Genomic DNA, 14,968 nt, shown 5'->3' with positions numbered 1-14,968 from the left:
GTTGAGCAAATTAACCTTTCTGAGCCTCCGCTTCTTCATCTGTAAGAAGAAAGCAGTAACAGCACCTTTCTCAGTGTTGGTATAAGGATTAAATGAGGTAATATATGAAAGTGCTTAGAAGCCTACCTGATAAATGGTAGGCATTCATTCAACAAATTATGATGATGATAGTGCCAACCTCATAAGACTATAATGAGTATTATAATGTATGCAAAGCCCTTCACCCAATAACTAACACACAGTAGGGATTCAATAATAATAACAAATGGTAGCAATAATGCCTGGATCTTGCAGTAATACGAGTTTATAGTATCTGGGGTTATATCAAGAAAACCCTGAGGATCTTCTATCTGTTTCTCCTGTCTCATGCTGTAAGAGAGTTGAACTATAAAGCAGTTACAGAATCAGGGTCCTTCAAACCCAAGACACAGACATGGTTGGTTCCCCCAGCCCCAGGAAATCAACTCACCAGCTGGAGGTTTAGAAATTTCTAGGTGAAAATTATTAATTTCCTTGGAACTTATTAGATTGAAAACACTGAAAGAATTTCCTCTCAATCTTCAAATGCCAACTACACAACCACCCATTACTCCAAAATTCTTGTACCCCACACTCCCCTCGCTCCCATCCCACGAGACTGGGACCACAGGGCTATTACCCCTTCAGCCCTTATTTTGTCAGAGAGAAATTCAGTTTCTACGAGGGGGAGAGGAGATGTCTTATGTAGGGTATAAATAAGAAATTATCTTAAAATGACTACCATATTGAAATTCTCTCGGCATTAACAAGCATAAACTTGAGCAGCTCAATTCTGGCACAGACATCTCTGCCCGCCGCAGCTCCGGCAGACAGACGCTGCTTACACCAAACCAGGACGGTGTGTGCAGCGGTGTGTGCTGCAGAAGGGCAACAGCAGTGTGCAGACGCTTTTTAGGAAATCGTCTGGAACTGAATGTAGAGTCACTGGAATAGGCTGCAGGCCAAACTTCCATTCTACACGGGCCAGTCTCCCCTCATTTTAATTCACACTCAGAGAGCCGGCACAGTCCTGTTCCAGTTGCTGTCAGTGATGGAGCTTTTAGATCCGAGGAACAAGAGAGAGAGAAAACACACACATCATTGTTACCCACTCAGCATGCAAACAGCTCTGCTTCCATTTTGATTCTTAAGTGTTGCCAACTTTTAAGACACTTGGCTATGTTTTGAGAAAAATAAGAAAAAAAGTCTCTGTCTTGAGTATTAGAATGTTAAGGGTAAGGTTTTGAGTGTGATAAAGAATAAAGTAGTTATGTTGCAGATGCTGGTAATAATTTGAGTATGGTCTCAACGAGAGTGTATTCTCCCTTCTTGGCCAACATGCCAATGAGAAAATAATGAATACAGGGAATAAATATGTCTCATAGAGACAAAGGCGCCACCAACGTTGTAGGGAATTCAATAGAAGCCTGAAGCTAAACTCGAGCTGTGAATACTGGTGAGTGGGAATCTTATTATAAAATAAGGTCATGACTGGAATGGAGTTTAGATGTTCTTTCACCCTAAGGAACACTAACATTCATTCATTCACTCACTCATTCCCTAGCATGTGGGCCATAAGTAAAGTCCAATCTCTTCAAGCAAAATGAAGTCCAAGCTCCATAATATGACATAAATAGGATAACCATAGTTTATCCTTCAAATCAGGACACTTTTGAGAGTGAAAGCAAGCACTATTAATAATTACTCCAGGACAACAGATATAAACCAGGGCTGTCCTGAGCAAGCCAGGATGGATGGTCACCCTGCCTGGAGATATAGTTACCAGATGGATGTTCAGTATCAAGTTGACAAGTTATGACTAATCTGAGAGACCAAGGGACAGTGGAGAATATCAATTTTAAGAATGCTTTTCTTTCATTAATACTTTATTATCTGCAATTTTACATACGATCATATTAAAGTAAAACTAAAAATAGTAAACCTATAATATATTTTCACTAAATTTTGTTATGTAATTCACTAAATTTTCTTTGTTTAGCATTCAATGCCAACACAAGTCTGCAGAAAAATAAGAAATACAGGGGAAGATATTTTGTTGGTAAATTTCATACCTTGGAAGACTGGCCTATAATCATCAGTTTTCTGCAAATGGTGTAAATGTAAACGGTACCTAGATAGAAAAAAGGATCATTAACATGTTTTACAGTCAAATGAGGAAAGTTTTATATGCCAATTCCTGTGGTTTAAGTCTGTAGTTCTCAAAATAAGCAATCTCGTGAGAAAGTCTGATAATGGTTCGAGAATTATAACCATTATAATTTGTTTTGTAACCAAATCATTAAAAGAACTAATATGACCATATTTTAAATAGGTTGACACAGGAGTCTTTTAGCCTCATTATAAAAGCAGTTTAAGTTTTGAAATATATTGAACAAAAGAATATTTTATAGCATAATTTATGTACCCTGTGGTTTTAGTAATTTACATAAAATGTTATTGGTTCCCATGATTTCCTTATGGTTGAAAAATTAAAGATTTATTTCGAAATAAGATTAAAATACATATTTAATCAGCATGGCACAGTACTCAACATGGAAACTCATAATAATTTTAAAATCATAACACATAATAGGTTGCATTATATTCATTTGCAGTCTCATATAATATTTATACTATTATTAAGGTATGTCCTCTGAGCACTCTAATAAAGAAGAGCATTTTCAACTCCTATTTAACATCATTCAAGTAGGATTTTTTGGTCAGGCCATAGATTAAATGAGGATAGAAGGCTGGTGGCAGGACTGAGGGGAGGGGGAAGCATGTCAGCATGTCTCTCTAGATATACAAAGGACATTATCATGCTATAAACATAACCAAAAGATGGTAACATGCCTTAAAAAGGCATTTGATTTTAATGCAAGTACTCTAAATATTTCCTATAAAATAACTGTTCTAAAATTCATAACCACCAAAATTCAACAATTATGAATCCCGTGTTCACATTTAAACGTGAAGCTTCTGAGAAGACAGCATCTGCTCCAAGACACACATCACTTGATTAAAATATAGCTGTAAGCATAACAAATATTAATTGCATAATCAGTGACAAAAATATTGAATAAAGTCTTAAACACATACAGCACCGTGAACTTCGGTCCTTAACACTCAAGGACTCGGCATTCTTACTGTGACTGCTCCCGGGACACGGAGTTAATTATGTCACGTACGATACCCCTGGGGAAGAAGCCATTTGGCTGGTAACGGCTCGAGCCGGGCAATCTTATTTCAACTTGGTTTTGTCCATCTCTATTTTTAATCTTAAAATTAAACTGTGTTTCTTTGTTTAAAAAAAAAGTCACCAAGGAAGGATATCCACAGGAAACGCATGCCTCTCCACAAAACATGTGATTCAGGTGTAAGCCAGGAGCCTGTATAAACATGTCAGTAACAGGAACTGGGGATTTCGGGAGGCCTCAGGAGACTGACAAAAAGAATGACAAGGACCCTCTGTATTCCAAAATGTGCCTCTAACCTTCCAGCCCTCGTGCATCCTGACTAAAACTGAACCCTTCTTTGATGGCTCATGATCTTAGCGTGACTCACAAATTCCCACTGCCGGAGCGTGACGGAGAGAGTGCTGCTATAGAATGCAGCATAGGCTGACTCTTAACCACCTCAGGATATCTCTGGAAGTTTGTTTTGTTTCAGTTTTGACCAAATCCCTAATGTGAGTTTTTTGTCTTACCATTTGACTCCTTTTCATCCAAGACGGTCATCACCAAAATAATCTATTTGAGGGTTTAAATTAGTTGGGTTCAGGTTAATTGAGAAGCAAGGTGCTATGGAATATTCATACACCCAGGTAGGTTTTATGAGAGAACCAAGGTTGGTTACACATCTTAAGAAAGGAAGGGTGTCTATGTGTATAATAATCAATTAAAAGTAATGAAAATGAGTGTTCACTCTAACTGGAAAGGATAAATGTATTTTGATAAATTGTATCAATTAGTTTTGATTACTTAAAACCCAAAGTTTTAAAACTACAGAACCTTTGCATTTGCTAATCCTCCAGGTGGAACGCCCTTTCCCCAAATATTCCGACGCTTCATTCAGGTCTTCGCTCAAACATCATCTCACTGAGGACTTCCCTGACCATTCTATTTAAAATCGCAGCCCCGCCCGGGTCCAGGTCTGGCTCTCGCTGTCCCCTCCTCAGCTCTATTTTTCTCCATAGAACCATCTGCCTGACCACTTAGTTTCATTTTGTTTATCATCTCCCTGGAGCAGAGCGTAACTGTAAGAAGAGAGTTTTCATCTGTTGCCCACTCCTGTGTCCCTAGCACCTAGAACAATGCCTGGCAATATGCTGTGGATGAATTAATTAAAACAGGGACACGGGTTAGTAAAACTATGTGTATTTCCCACAACCCAGCCATCCCACTCCTGGGCATAGATCCCAGAAAGCTCGCACTCAGGTCTATAAAAGGACCTGTGCAAGCATATTCTGTGCAGGGTTATTTGTGTAGTTATAGAAGTAAGGCAAACCAGGTTCTACACCTAGGAGCATACACCTGCCTACAGAATACAAGTCAGTAGTCAGAGTTAACAAAGTAGATTTACACACAGGAATATGGCTAGATTCTAAAACCATAGTATTGAGCAGAAACATATTTAGGAAAAAGAGGAAAATCTCAAGCATGATACTACATGTATAAAGAAAAAGCACACACCAAGGAAAGGCTGTAGAAGATACAGAAATTGTTTATTCTTTTTTTCCAAGATTACTGAAATTTTTGTGTGTAATCTTAAAAGGACAGCAGCTGGGGGGTCAGGCTGTGTCATTTCACCACTTAAGCAAGGCCCAGCTGCAAGACTCAACCCAAGGACCTGTCACTGCTTCTTGCTCAGTCCCTGCCAAGACCCATGACCAACTCAGGTGGAGAGTTGGGAAACTCTGGGAAACAGATCCTCTTGAGGATGATCACGCACAAAAGCTTGATAATCACTGGATTTAAAAATTTTCTTCCAAAGTTAGCCTCATCTCTGGCAAAAAATGTAATTTTCAATCAAATTATCAAAAAATTATTTGGGGAGGGTGAGGAAGGAAAAGGCTAGGAAATGCATTTCAATTGCCATAGATGATCCAATTGCACAGAAAATCCAATCTGTTCTCTTTTGAGTTATTTTGTCCTGCTCTCACACACAAAGAACACACTGTCAATATTTTCCTTTTGAGAATATATTATCCAGAGAACAATAGCAAATGACTCATTGCATCTTTTCATTGTAACTTTAAAAAGAAATTGAGTTTAAGCTGCAACTCTCTGAAGTGAAAAATAAATGCTACATTTTGAAAGATAGTATTTCATGATATATATACAATATATATATGTCTGTGTGTATATATATATATGTATGTGTATCTATACAATATAAATATACTATACACACACAAAAGCTCCTTACTCAAAACCAAGGCGGAGAAAAAGGTTGATATGCAGAAAGCCAGCCAGTGGCCAAAGTGTCTGAGGAGAGGACCAATAAATAGATGATGCTTAGAACCCATCTAACCTGCAGTGGTTCTTTGCTTCTTCGCCACTTATATTTACTTATTAACTGTGGGCCCTGCTTTCCATATACCTGATACTGATTAGCCCCACAGGCTCTAACCCTTCCTTGAACAGAAAACTCACAGGCATGCTTTGTAAGTTCCTGCTTATGAGGACAAAGTAAGATGTAAAAAAAGTGCAAAAAACCACAATCATCCTACTATGAAATAAACATGTTTTAAATCACAAGGTAATCAAGCTAACACCAAACTTCAAATAACTTTCTGAGAGATCTGGGGGGGAAATAAAATACATACCATTGAAGATAATCCAGCAAAGGTCCTCCTGTGGCAACGCCACCTGCATGATGAGCCGTAAGGAGGACAAAATCTGCAGACACTGGAGCACAGATTCTTTATTCTGCAGGTTCATGTCACTGTTACAGACCAGCTGGTAGCTGCAAATATTTTTGCCATTTAAAGCATGAAACTGAAACACATGGAAAAATATAAATATGAATATAAATAAAGCTTATGCAACTTAGAAAAGCTTTTCTTAAAACATAAAAAACTAAAATGGAAACAACTGTGCTTGAATTAATTTAATAGATTAGTATAGTGTCCCTCCAAAATTCTTATGTTGAAACCTAGCCCCAATGTGATGGTATCAGAAGGTGGGGTTCTTGGGACGTAATTAGGTCATGAGAGTAGTGCCCTCATGAATGGGATTAGTCCCTTATAAAGGAGATCCCAGAGTGCTCCCTCCTGCCTTCTGCCATCTGAGGACACAACAAAACACAGCCGTCTATGAACCAGAAAGCAAGCTCCCACCAGACACCAAATTTTCCAGCACCTTGATCTGAGACATCCCTGCTTTCAGAAAGTAAGAAATAAATGTTTGTTGTTTAAGCCATAAGTCTATGAATTTTGTTGTAGCATCCCCAACAAATTAAGACATAGAAAGACAGGTTTCTTCGAAGCATCCACTTAATTAAGATTACCTTTCCTTAATCAAAGAATTTCAAAAGCAAAAAAAAAAGTACAAAATCCTATTTCCAAGAATGTGGAATTGAGTCAATTTTTAGAAATTCACCCAATAGCATTTTAACTTATTAATTCAGACATAATTATTACCATTTACACAACTGATTCTCGGCAAATGTTTATTGAGCACCTCAACATGCCACACTCTGCTAAGCAATATTTGAGGAAGACCCGGCCCCTGCTCTTGGCAGAAGGAAAAGAATTCCAGGCACAAGCAATGTTAGGAATGCTTAAGGCAGTTTCTGTGGTCACTGGATTGAAAAAAGTCCTTTGTAAGGTTGGGTAAGAAGGCTTAAGATAAAGAGGTTAGGTTACAGAGGTGGCTCATGGTCAGAACATGAAGAGTGTTCCAAGTCATTCCAAGGAACATGAACGTTAGCCAAAGAGCAAAGTCAGAGGACAGAGGAGTAAAATAATTTGATTTACACATCAGAAATTAATTATGACAAAAGTGTGAAAGATAAGAAGCAGAAGGAAGGGCACAAAGCTACATGCAGGGAGGCTGGGAGAGATCAGAGGCCTCCGAGGCAGTCCAGACATACCAGGGTGATGAAACAGGGCCCTGGAATCGGGGATGAAGGGAAAGGAAAGACTTAAGCCTTGTGTGAGTCAATGGGATTTAGTGGCCAATTAGATGCCGGAGATAAGGGAGAGGAGGCGGTCTGCAATGATTTCCCGCTTGGGCGACTGGCTGGAGGCAATTATGGACAGACGACAAGTTCTGCTTGGGGTAGGTCAAGCTGAGATGTCTGAGACATACCTGGAGAGATGTGGAGTTCAGAAAGGAGATTCTGGCTAGAGTACTGATGAGTATTGTTAAAGCTATGGGGGTGGAGACCCTTAGTAATACAAACGGGCCTTGTCTACCACATAGATTTCCTGCCTGGATACTTTCCAGCCACCGGGCAGTTGGTATCATAGAATGTATTTGTTGAATGTATCCATATGTCAGAATAATCATTATCTTCTAAGTGATCTTTCTTTTAGAAGCAGATAAGGATACCAACATTTTTTTGAGCATCAGGCCCTATTCTAAGTCTTTTATTATCTCAGCAATCTCAAAACAACACTAGGAGGTAGGTCTTATTATTACTTCCGTTTTACAGATGAGGAAACTGAGGCACAAAGAAATTATAAGGTCCCACTGTTGGGCAGTGGCACAGCAGCTCTTTGAACCCAGGCAGGGTGGCTCTGCAGACCAAATTCATACCTACTCTGCCATAATGCCTCCCTATAGTACATACAAAGGGGACCATTAAATATTAAATACATGATTAAGTACATTTACACAAAACTTTACTGTTAATATTTTGACAGTAGGCTGTTCATTATTACTACTTCATTTATGATCTTTATGCATTTAAATCCAAAATCTATTTCTCTAACAAAACTTCTCAAGACCTCTAGTTCTGTGTTGTCAAGTTCCTACTAGACTAAGTTTTCAATCTTACTAATTTTACACCTATTTGTTGAGAACTGAGGGGTGCCAGTGTCATGTCAGAACCTCAGACTTAGCTTAAAAAAACAAATTCTTCACATCTATTTGCACCCATCACAGCAATCCTGCTGGTATACTCTTATTGTCTTCATTGCTTTGCCTTCTGCCTCCAGTCTTTTCCCTTCTAATCTATTCTGTGTAGTACTTCTAGATTAATAATTCTGACTGTATCACTTCATCTATTCAGCCATTCAATAAAGCTTTACTGAGGATCTATTACATGTCGGGCACTGTTCTAGCCACTATAGATTAGAGGTTAGAGCAGTCCCTGTTCTTGTAAAGCTCACATTCTAGAATGGGAGACAGTAAATTTAAAAAAATAAAGAAATCAAAATGTAGCTGGTGACAATAAGTGATAAAGAGAAAAATAAAGTAGGGAGTGCAGGAGATCTGATGTAAGGGATGAGCCACACAGATATCTAAGCTTTGCAGACAGTGGAGCTCACCAGCATACTGGTGCTAAGCCAGGGAGGCCGGGTGAAAGCAGGATAATGCAATAGTATGAGAGAGAGATGGGGGCCTGGACCAGAATGGGATAGGAGGAGCCTTAAAAGTCCAGACTCCTAAGCTTTTCATTCAGTACTCTCCCCAATGGGGTACCAACTTATATTGCCCAGTATTCCCATTCATACACCTATGATATAGCCAAAACCGAACTGCTCAACGTGGCCCCAAACATGCTTTGAGATTTTCTGCTTATTAAACCACATGTTTCCAAGGCCTTGAATAATCGAGTTTAGAATAACATAGCTTTGGAGTAAGACTGATTAGGGTTCAAACACCGACTCTGCCCATTGCCCTAAGTGGGCTGGTTTCTTAGTTTCTAATAGCCTCAGTTTCCTCATCTGTAAAAAAGGAATAATAGTATCCACCTTTTGAGACTCTAATGAAGCTGCAAGATGACTATCATATAGTGCACATGGAAGAGCCTAGTGCATGGTGACTGTTCAACAAGTGAATCAATAGTAGCAATTAACATAACGATGCTGATGGACCAGAAATAAAGCATAAAATTTTACATCAGAAGATCGGTGTTTAAGCTCCAGAGCCACTAGTTACACTGTGTGATTAGCTTCCTTTTTCTCTTTTGTAAAATAATAATAATAATATCTAACTCACAAAGTTAATGTGAGGATCAAATGTCTTTAGTTTGTAGACTAAAAGCACTCTACAGATATTAGTTATTATAATAATAACCGTCTTCTGGGTGAACGAGTGATTATAGTGATACAATCTCCAAAGCATCTTTACAAAGTTTAAGAAGTGCACATTCTTATCCATTACTGGAAACATTTATTAAGCAACTTGTAGCACGCAAGTAAATGCTATGCTAAGCACAGGAAGGACATTTAGAAGCTGTCCACAAAAGGATATATTGCACAGCTAATCATAAATTGTAGCTATTTTAGCTGCTTTCATCTTACTGTGTGTGCAGCGGTTTTGTCTCCAATGCCTTTTGGAAAAAAGACAGTTTTGAATTGATGTATATCTACTTTATTCTCATCAAAGTTGATATTGAACTGCTGAAGATATCTTCCGTAACACTGCAAAAGGGCCAATTTATATTCCTAAAATAAAAAGAGCACTTGATGAACATTTAAAAATATCATTTTGCTTACTAAATGTTTAATAACTATTAAATTATTAAAGTGTATTGATACTGAATTATTAAACTGTCATTATTAAAATTAGCTATTTATATTATTCTTAATAGTATCAATCTTGATTATTACTATTACTACCACCAGTACATTATTACTACCATTATCACTATCTTTTCCAAACACATATTATTTGACAGACACCGTGCTAGGCGATTCATGCGCATTATTTCATTTAATACTCCTCACAACAAGCCTATTGTGAGATAAAACCATCACAATCTTAAAGATGAGAATATCCAAAAAATTCAGTATCGCCGTGATGGTAACCCATCCCCTCAGAGAGGTAGATGAGCTGTGTAACTAGCCTTGCTTCCCTGATACCTCCTAAGCTCCATAAAAGAAGGAAATAAGGAGATGAGGAGGGGGGAGAAGGAGGTGAGAAACCGAGAGGAGGAAGAAAGGAAGGGAAGGAGGGAGAGAGAAAGAAGGAGAAACAAAGAAGAAAGGAAAAAGGAAGACTCGAGAATGGGAGGGAAGGGAAGGAAAGGAGAGAGAAACCCAGATGAGCTGGCTCAATCTCTTATCTGTCAACAGTCTCTGAAGCCACATCAGGACAAGCCAAAAAAGTCAGAGCTATTGTTAGTTACGATTCTGTTAGCTCCAATCCATGCTTACATTCCCATGACAAAATCAGATGCCTCATCTCTGTAGCCCACAAGGCGCCGTGGACCTGGAGAGTCTCAGGCCATGGGCATGCTAGGGCTCGGGAATGCGTCCGCTGCAGCCCTTACCCAGCTCCCTGCCCGGAGCTGTCTCCGGGAAAGGCAGCTGCCCTGGGTGTGACCTGCCTTTCAGGTTACCTAGCCCCTTGGAGGCATCCGCTGTCCAGTGCTGTTTTGTTTCTATTTCTACTGACTTGTTTGTTACTGTTCACTAATTATTTCTGATTCTTTTCTGTTCTAATTTGATTCATATAATGAATTCAAATCTAGGTTCAAAACAAGAGTATTCTAACAAAATGATCTTTACTGTAACTAAAATAAAAATAAAGAGATTCTAGAAACAAGGTAACGAGTCAAGTTCATTTTCAGAATTATAAATACTTCTATCAGCCCACTTTCCTAACAGTAAAAAGTACTTAAAACATTTTCTTTGGTCTTTTAAGCACATTTTAAAATATCCTATCTGGGCCTCTCTATCTGAAATATTCTGAATCCTCAGTCCCTACCCATCATCCACTTACTTTATCAACTTCTAACGTGTTCCTTCCTCCTCCTTCCACCAATATCCACTCCACCCACTGGATACTCCTCAAACAAACCTCCAACTGTGCTGAGTATCACCAGCTTCTTACATTGAGGAGAAGCATAAAAATGGAGAGGGAGCACGCTTCTAATTCTTGTCAAAACTATTATTCCACTTCACATAAATATAGCTTACAAGTTGGATCTCATCACCCCACCCCACCAGTTTTCCAAACTCTGTATTTTCAAGTTTCTAAGAATCCTGGTCCAATGGTGATTCTCTAATTTTGACAACAGAAAACAGATCTTAGTTCTTCCTTATGAAACTTCCTTCTAATCTTATCCTCTATTTCGTAAACTTTTCTCCCAAACCAGAAGGGTTCAAGTCCGGAAAATAGAAATATAGGGGGAAAGAGACACTGAGAAACTGAAGACTGAGGAGACACTGTACATGGCCCATGTCTGGCCTAAAATCACTCTGGATAAAATAAATCTTGGTCCAAGGATCCTAGGTGCCAAACACTTGTATTTAACTTGGAATAATTTGGCCCTATGCCAGAACTTAAGGGGAAAACTTACATTATCATTAACAGAAAACTCAGCCTGTGGGGGGGGGGGGGGGGGAGTCTTGGCAAGTCCATGAGCCCACAGCTATCTAAGACCTGGGCATTGATATGGAACTAGAAACAGGGGCAAACTCAGTTTGGAATACAATGCTGAGCAAGAAACAGGGCATGTGTGGAATGACTGCTATATTTATATTCGGCAAAATATTAATGAGTTGTTGAAAGTCATTAAAACAGGGCACTGGGAAGCAGGCAACGCAGCAGCAAGGCCAGAAGCCATGAGAGCTGTCTGCTGGGTTGGCCAACCATGTGAAAAACAACAGGAAGCGCCGGGCTCCTTTGTGTGAGGTAGGAACATGATGACTCAGCATTTCCTGTTGGGGGCGACCACACCCTCCGTTAGCTAGGGGCTGCGCACCTAGCCATCCCCAGCCAGCTGTCTTTCTATTCGGGAATCTCTCACCTCTAGAAAATCTCAACTACAAAATTAAAACACAAAACATGAATGGTACCAAGCCCAACAATAATATAATTAGCCAAATGAGTTTCACTTAGGTTCTTTTTACTCCGTAGGCACTTACTTTCATTTCACAAAGGCTGTCTCCAACCTTCAGAAGCTTTTCATCGTAATAGTCAGCTGGCAGTCGGTGTGCGTATTTGGTCCAGATATTAAACAAAGCCACGGCACTGTAAAAATCATAAAATAAAATGATATCCTCAAAGTCAGTAGGAAAGCTCAATTAATTAGCAAGCAATCCTTAAAAAGTTATCTTGTGCTAAGTCTTTCCAATGTGCCTTATTGTTAATGTCTAATAATTAGTAAATTATAACTACAGTTAAAATCATTGCTTTTTTGTGTCAAGCACTGATCGAAGCTTTTTATAAATAGCCTTTTTAAAAATAGCCTTTTTTTAGAGCAGTTTTAGGTTCACGGAAAAATTGAGAGGGTATAGATTCCCCATATACCCCGTACCCCCACATGTGCACGGCCTCCCCCATTATGCACATCCCCCACCACAGTAGTACATTAGTTACAACTGATGAACCCACATTAACACGTCAATATCACCCAGTGTCCGTAACTTACATTAGAGTTCACTCTTGGTGTTATACATTCTATGTGTTTTGACAAATGTATAATGACACTGCCATTCACTGCCTTAAGAATCCTCAGCGCTCTGGACACTCATCCCTCCCGACCTCCAACCCCAGGCAACCACTGATCTTTCCATTGTCTCCATAGTTTTGTTTTTTTCAAAATGTCATATAGTTGAAATCATGCAGTATGTAGCCTTTTCAGACTGGCTTCTTCCACTAAGTAGGGTGCATTTAAGATTCCTCCAGGTTTTTTTCATGGCTTGATAGTGCATTTCCTTTTAGCACTGAATAAGATTTCATTGTCTGGATATCTCACAGTTTATTTATCCTTTCACTTACTGACAGACATCTTATTTGCTTCCAAGTTTTGTCCATTTGAGTAAAGCTGCTATAAACATCCATGTACAGACTTGTGTACAAATGTAAGTTTTCAACTCCTTTGGGCAAATACCAAGAAGAACAATTTACCAGACTATGTTTAGTTTCGTAAAAAAGAAAAACCACCAGTGTCTTCCAAAGTGGCTATACTTACTGGCAGTGAATTAGAGTTCCTGTTGCTCCATATCCTTGCCAGCATTTGGTGTTTTCAGTGTTCTGGATTTTGGCCATTTTAATAATTCTGTAGTGGAACATCATTGCTGTTTTAATTTGCATCTTCCTGATGATACAGGGTGTGGAGCATCTTGTTATATGTTTACTTGCCATTTGTGTATCTTCTTCGGTGAGGTATCTGTTAATATCTTTGGCCCACTGTTTTAATCAGGTTGTTTTCTTACTGTTGAGTATTATGGGTTCTTTGTATAGTTTGGATAACAGTGCTTTTATAAGATATGTCTTTTGAAACTATTTTCTCCCAATCTGGGGCTTGGTTTTCATTCTTTTGACAATGACTTTCAAAGAGCAGAAATTGTGAATTTTAATGAAGTCCAGCTTATCAGTTCTTTCTTTCACGGATTGTGCCTTTGATGTTATATAGAAAAGCACTGAGCCCAGCCGGGCATGGCTCAGTGGTTAAGTATCGACCTAGGATCCAGGTGATCGGGTTCGATTCCCAGTCAGGGCAAATGCCCGGGTTGAGGGCTCCATCCCCAGTCGGGGGCGTGCAGGAGGCAGCCGATCAATGACTCTCTCATCATTGATGTTTCTCTCTCTCCCCCTCTCCTTTCCTCTCTCTGAAATCAATAAAGATATATTTAAAAAAAAAAAAAAAGCACTTACCCACAATCATCTAGATTTCTCCTATGTTATCTTCTAGGAGCTTTACAGCATTGTGTTTTACTTTAGGTTTGTGATACATTTTAAGTTAATTTCTGGGAAAAGTATAAGGCCTATGTCTAGATTCATTGTTTTACACGTGGATATCCAGTTAATCCAGTACCATTTATTGAAGTGACTACAGCATCTTTACTCCATTGTATTGCCTTTGCTCCTTTCTCAAAAATCAGTTGACTATGTTTATTGAAAGCAAGAACCTCAACTATATTATCATTCATTGTCAAGCTCCAAAAATAGTGAATATCTAGTATACGTAGGTATGTGATAAATATTTGTTGAGCCTGGCCAGCATGGCTCAGTAGTTGAGCACTTACCCAAGAACCAAGAGGTCACTAGTTCGATTCCTAGTCAGGGCACATGCCCAAGTGGCAGACTGGATCCCTAGTAGGGGGTGTTCAGGAGGCAGCTGATCGATGTTTCTATTTCTCTATCCCTCTCCCTTCCTCTCTCTCTAAAATCAGTTAAAACATATAAAAAAATAAAATAAATATTTGTTGAAAGAATAAATGAATGAATGAATGAATAGGGGAACATCGAGCCCACAGGCCATATACAGCCCAAGAAATCATTTGGTCTGGCCCTGCCAAAGAGAAGCAGTTCTAGCCATCACATTAGGGGTGCGTTAATTACATGTTTGACCAAATATAGCAGGCCAATTTTTAAGTTGATAGTTTTGTATGGCCCTTGACTGATGTTATAAATATCCAAATGGCCCTTGGCAGAAAAAAGGTTCCCCACACCTACCATAGATGTTTAGAAAGGAGGAAGTTTTTCGGGCTTGTGTTTGCTTTATCGTTTTCAGTTTCATTTGATGCTTCATGAAATACTACAGTATTAGAATAAATATAATGAATCCAAAAAAATTAATCAGTCTTGCTAAAATTCTTAAATTATGAAGATGAGAGAGCTAATTCTTCCAAACTTTAAGAGTGACATAATGATGGCTAGGTCTGTTACTCATAAAAGAAAAATACCAGCCTTGTTAAATCAATCAAGGTTACATAATAAGAAAAGTGAACCCTAAGATAAAGTTAAGATGCCTCACTGGGAATGGCTTACATAACGATTAAACAAGGAAACTATAATGTACATCATTTAAGAAAAGATCGTTA

The 14,968-nt window shown here is 38.8% G+C and overlaps 1 protein-coding gene across 1 annotated transcript in view; it reads right to left on the bottom strand.

Annotated features, from left to right (window-relative positions):
- CFAP54 (cilia and flagella associated protein 54) overlaps window positions 1-14,968 on the bottom strand; it is a 214,072-nt gene that overhangs the window by 195,255 nt on the left and 3,849 nt on the right. The window contains exons 2-5 of the mRNA XM_016221795.2: window positions 12,065-12,170; window positions 9,494-9,637; window positions 5,846-6,017; window positions 2,091-2,149 (exon numbers count right to left, since the gene is read on the bottom strand). Of these exons, the coding sequence (XP_016077281.2) occupies window positions 2,091-2,149; window positions 5,846-6,017; window positions 9,494-9,637; window positions 12,065-12,170 (481 nt within the window). The remainder of the gene's footprint in view (window positions 1-2,090; window positions 2,150-5,845; window positions 6,018-9,493; window positions 9,638-12,064; window positions 12,171-14,968) is intronic.

This window comes from Miniopterus natalensis, chromosome 2 (assembly GCF_054644295.1).
Source record: "Miniopterus natalensis isolate mMinNat1 chromosome 2, mMinNat1.hap1, whole genome shotgun sequence".
Classification (NCBI taxonomy): Eukaryota; Metazoa; Chordata; class Mammalia; order Chiroptera; family Miniopteridae; genus Miniopterus; species Miniopterus natalensis.
The sequence above is the reverse complement of the archived record's forward strand: the minus strand, read 5'-3'. Positions and strand labels throughout refer to the sequence as shown.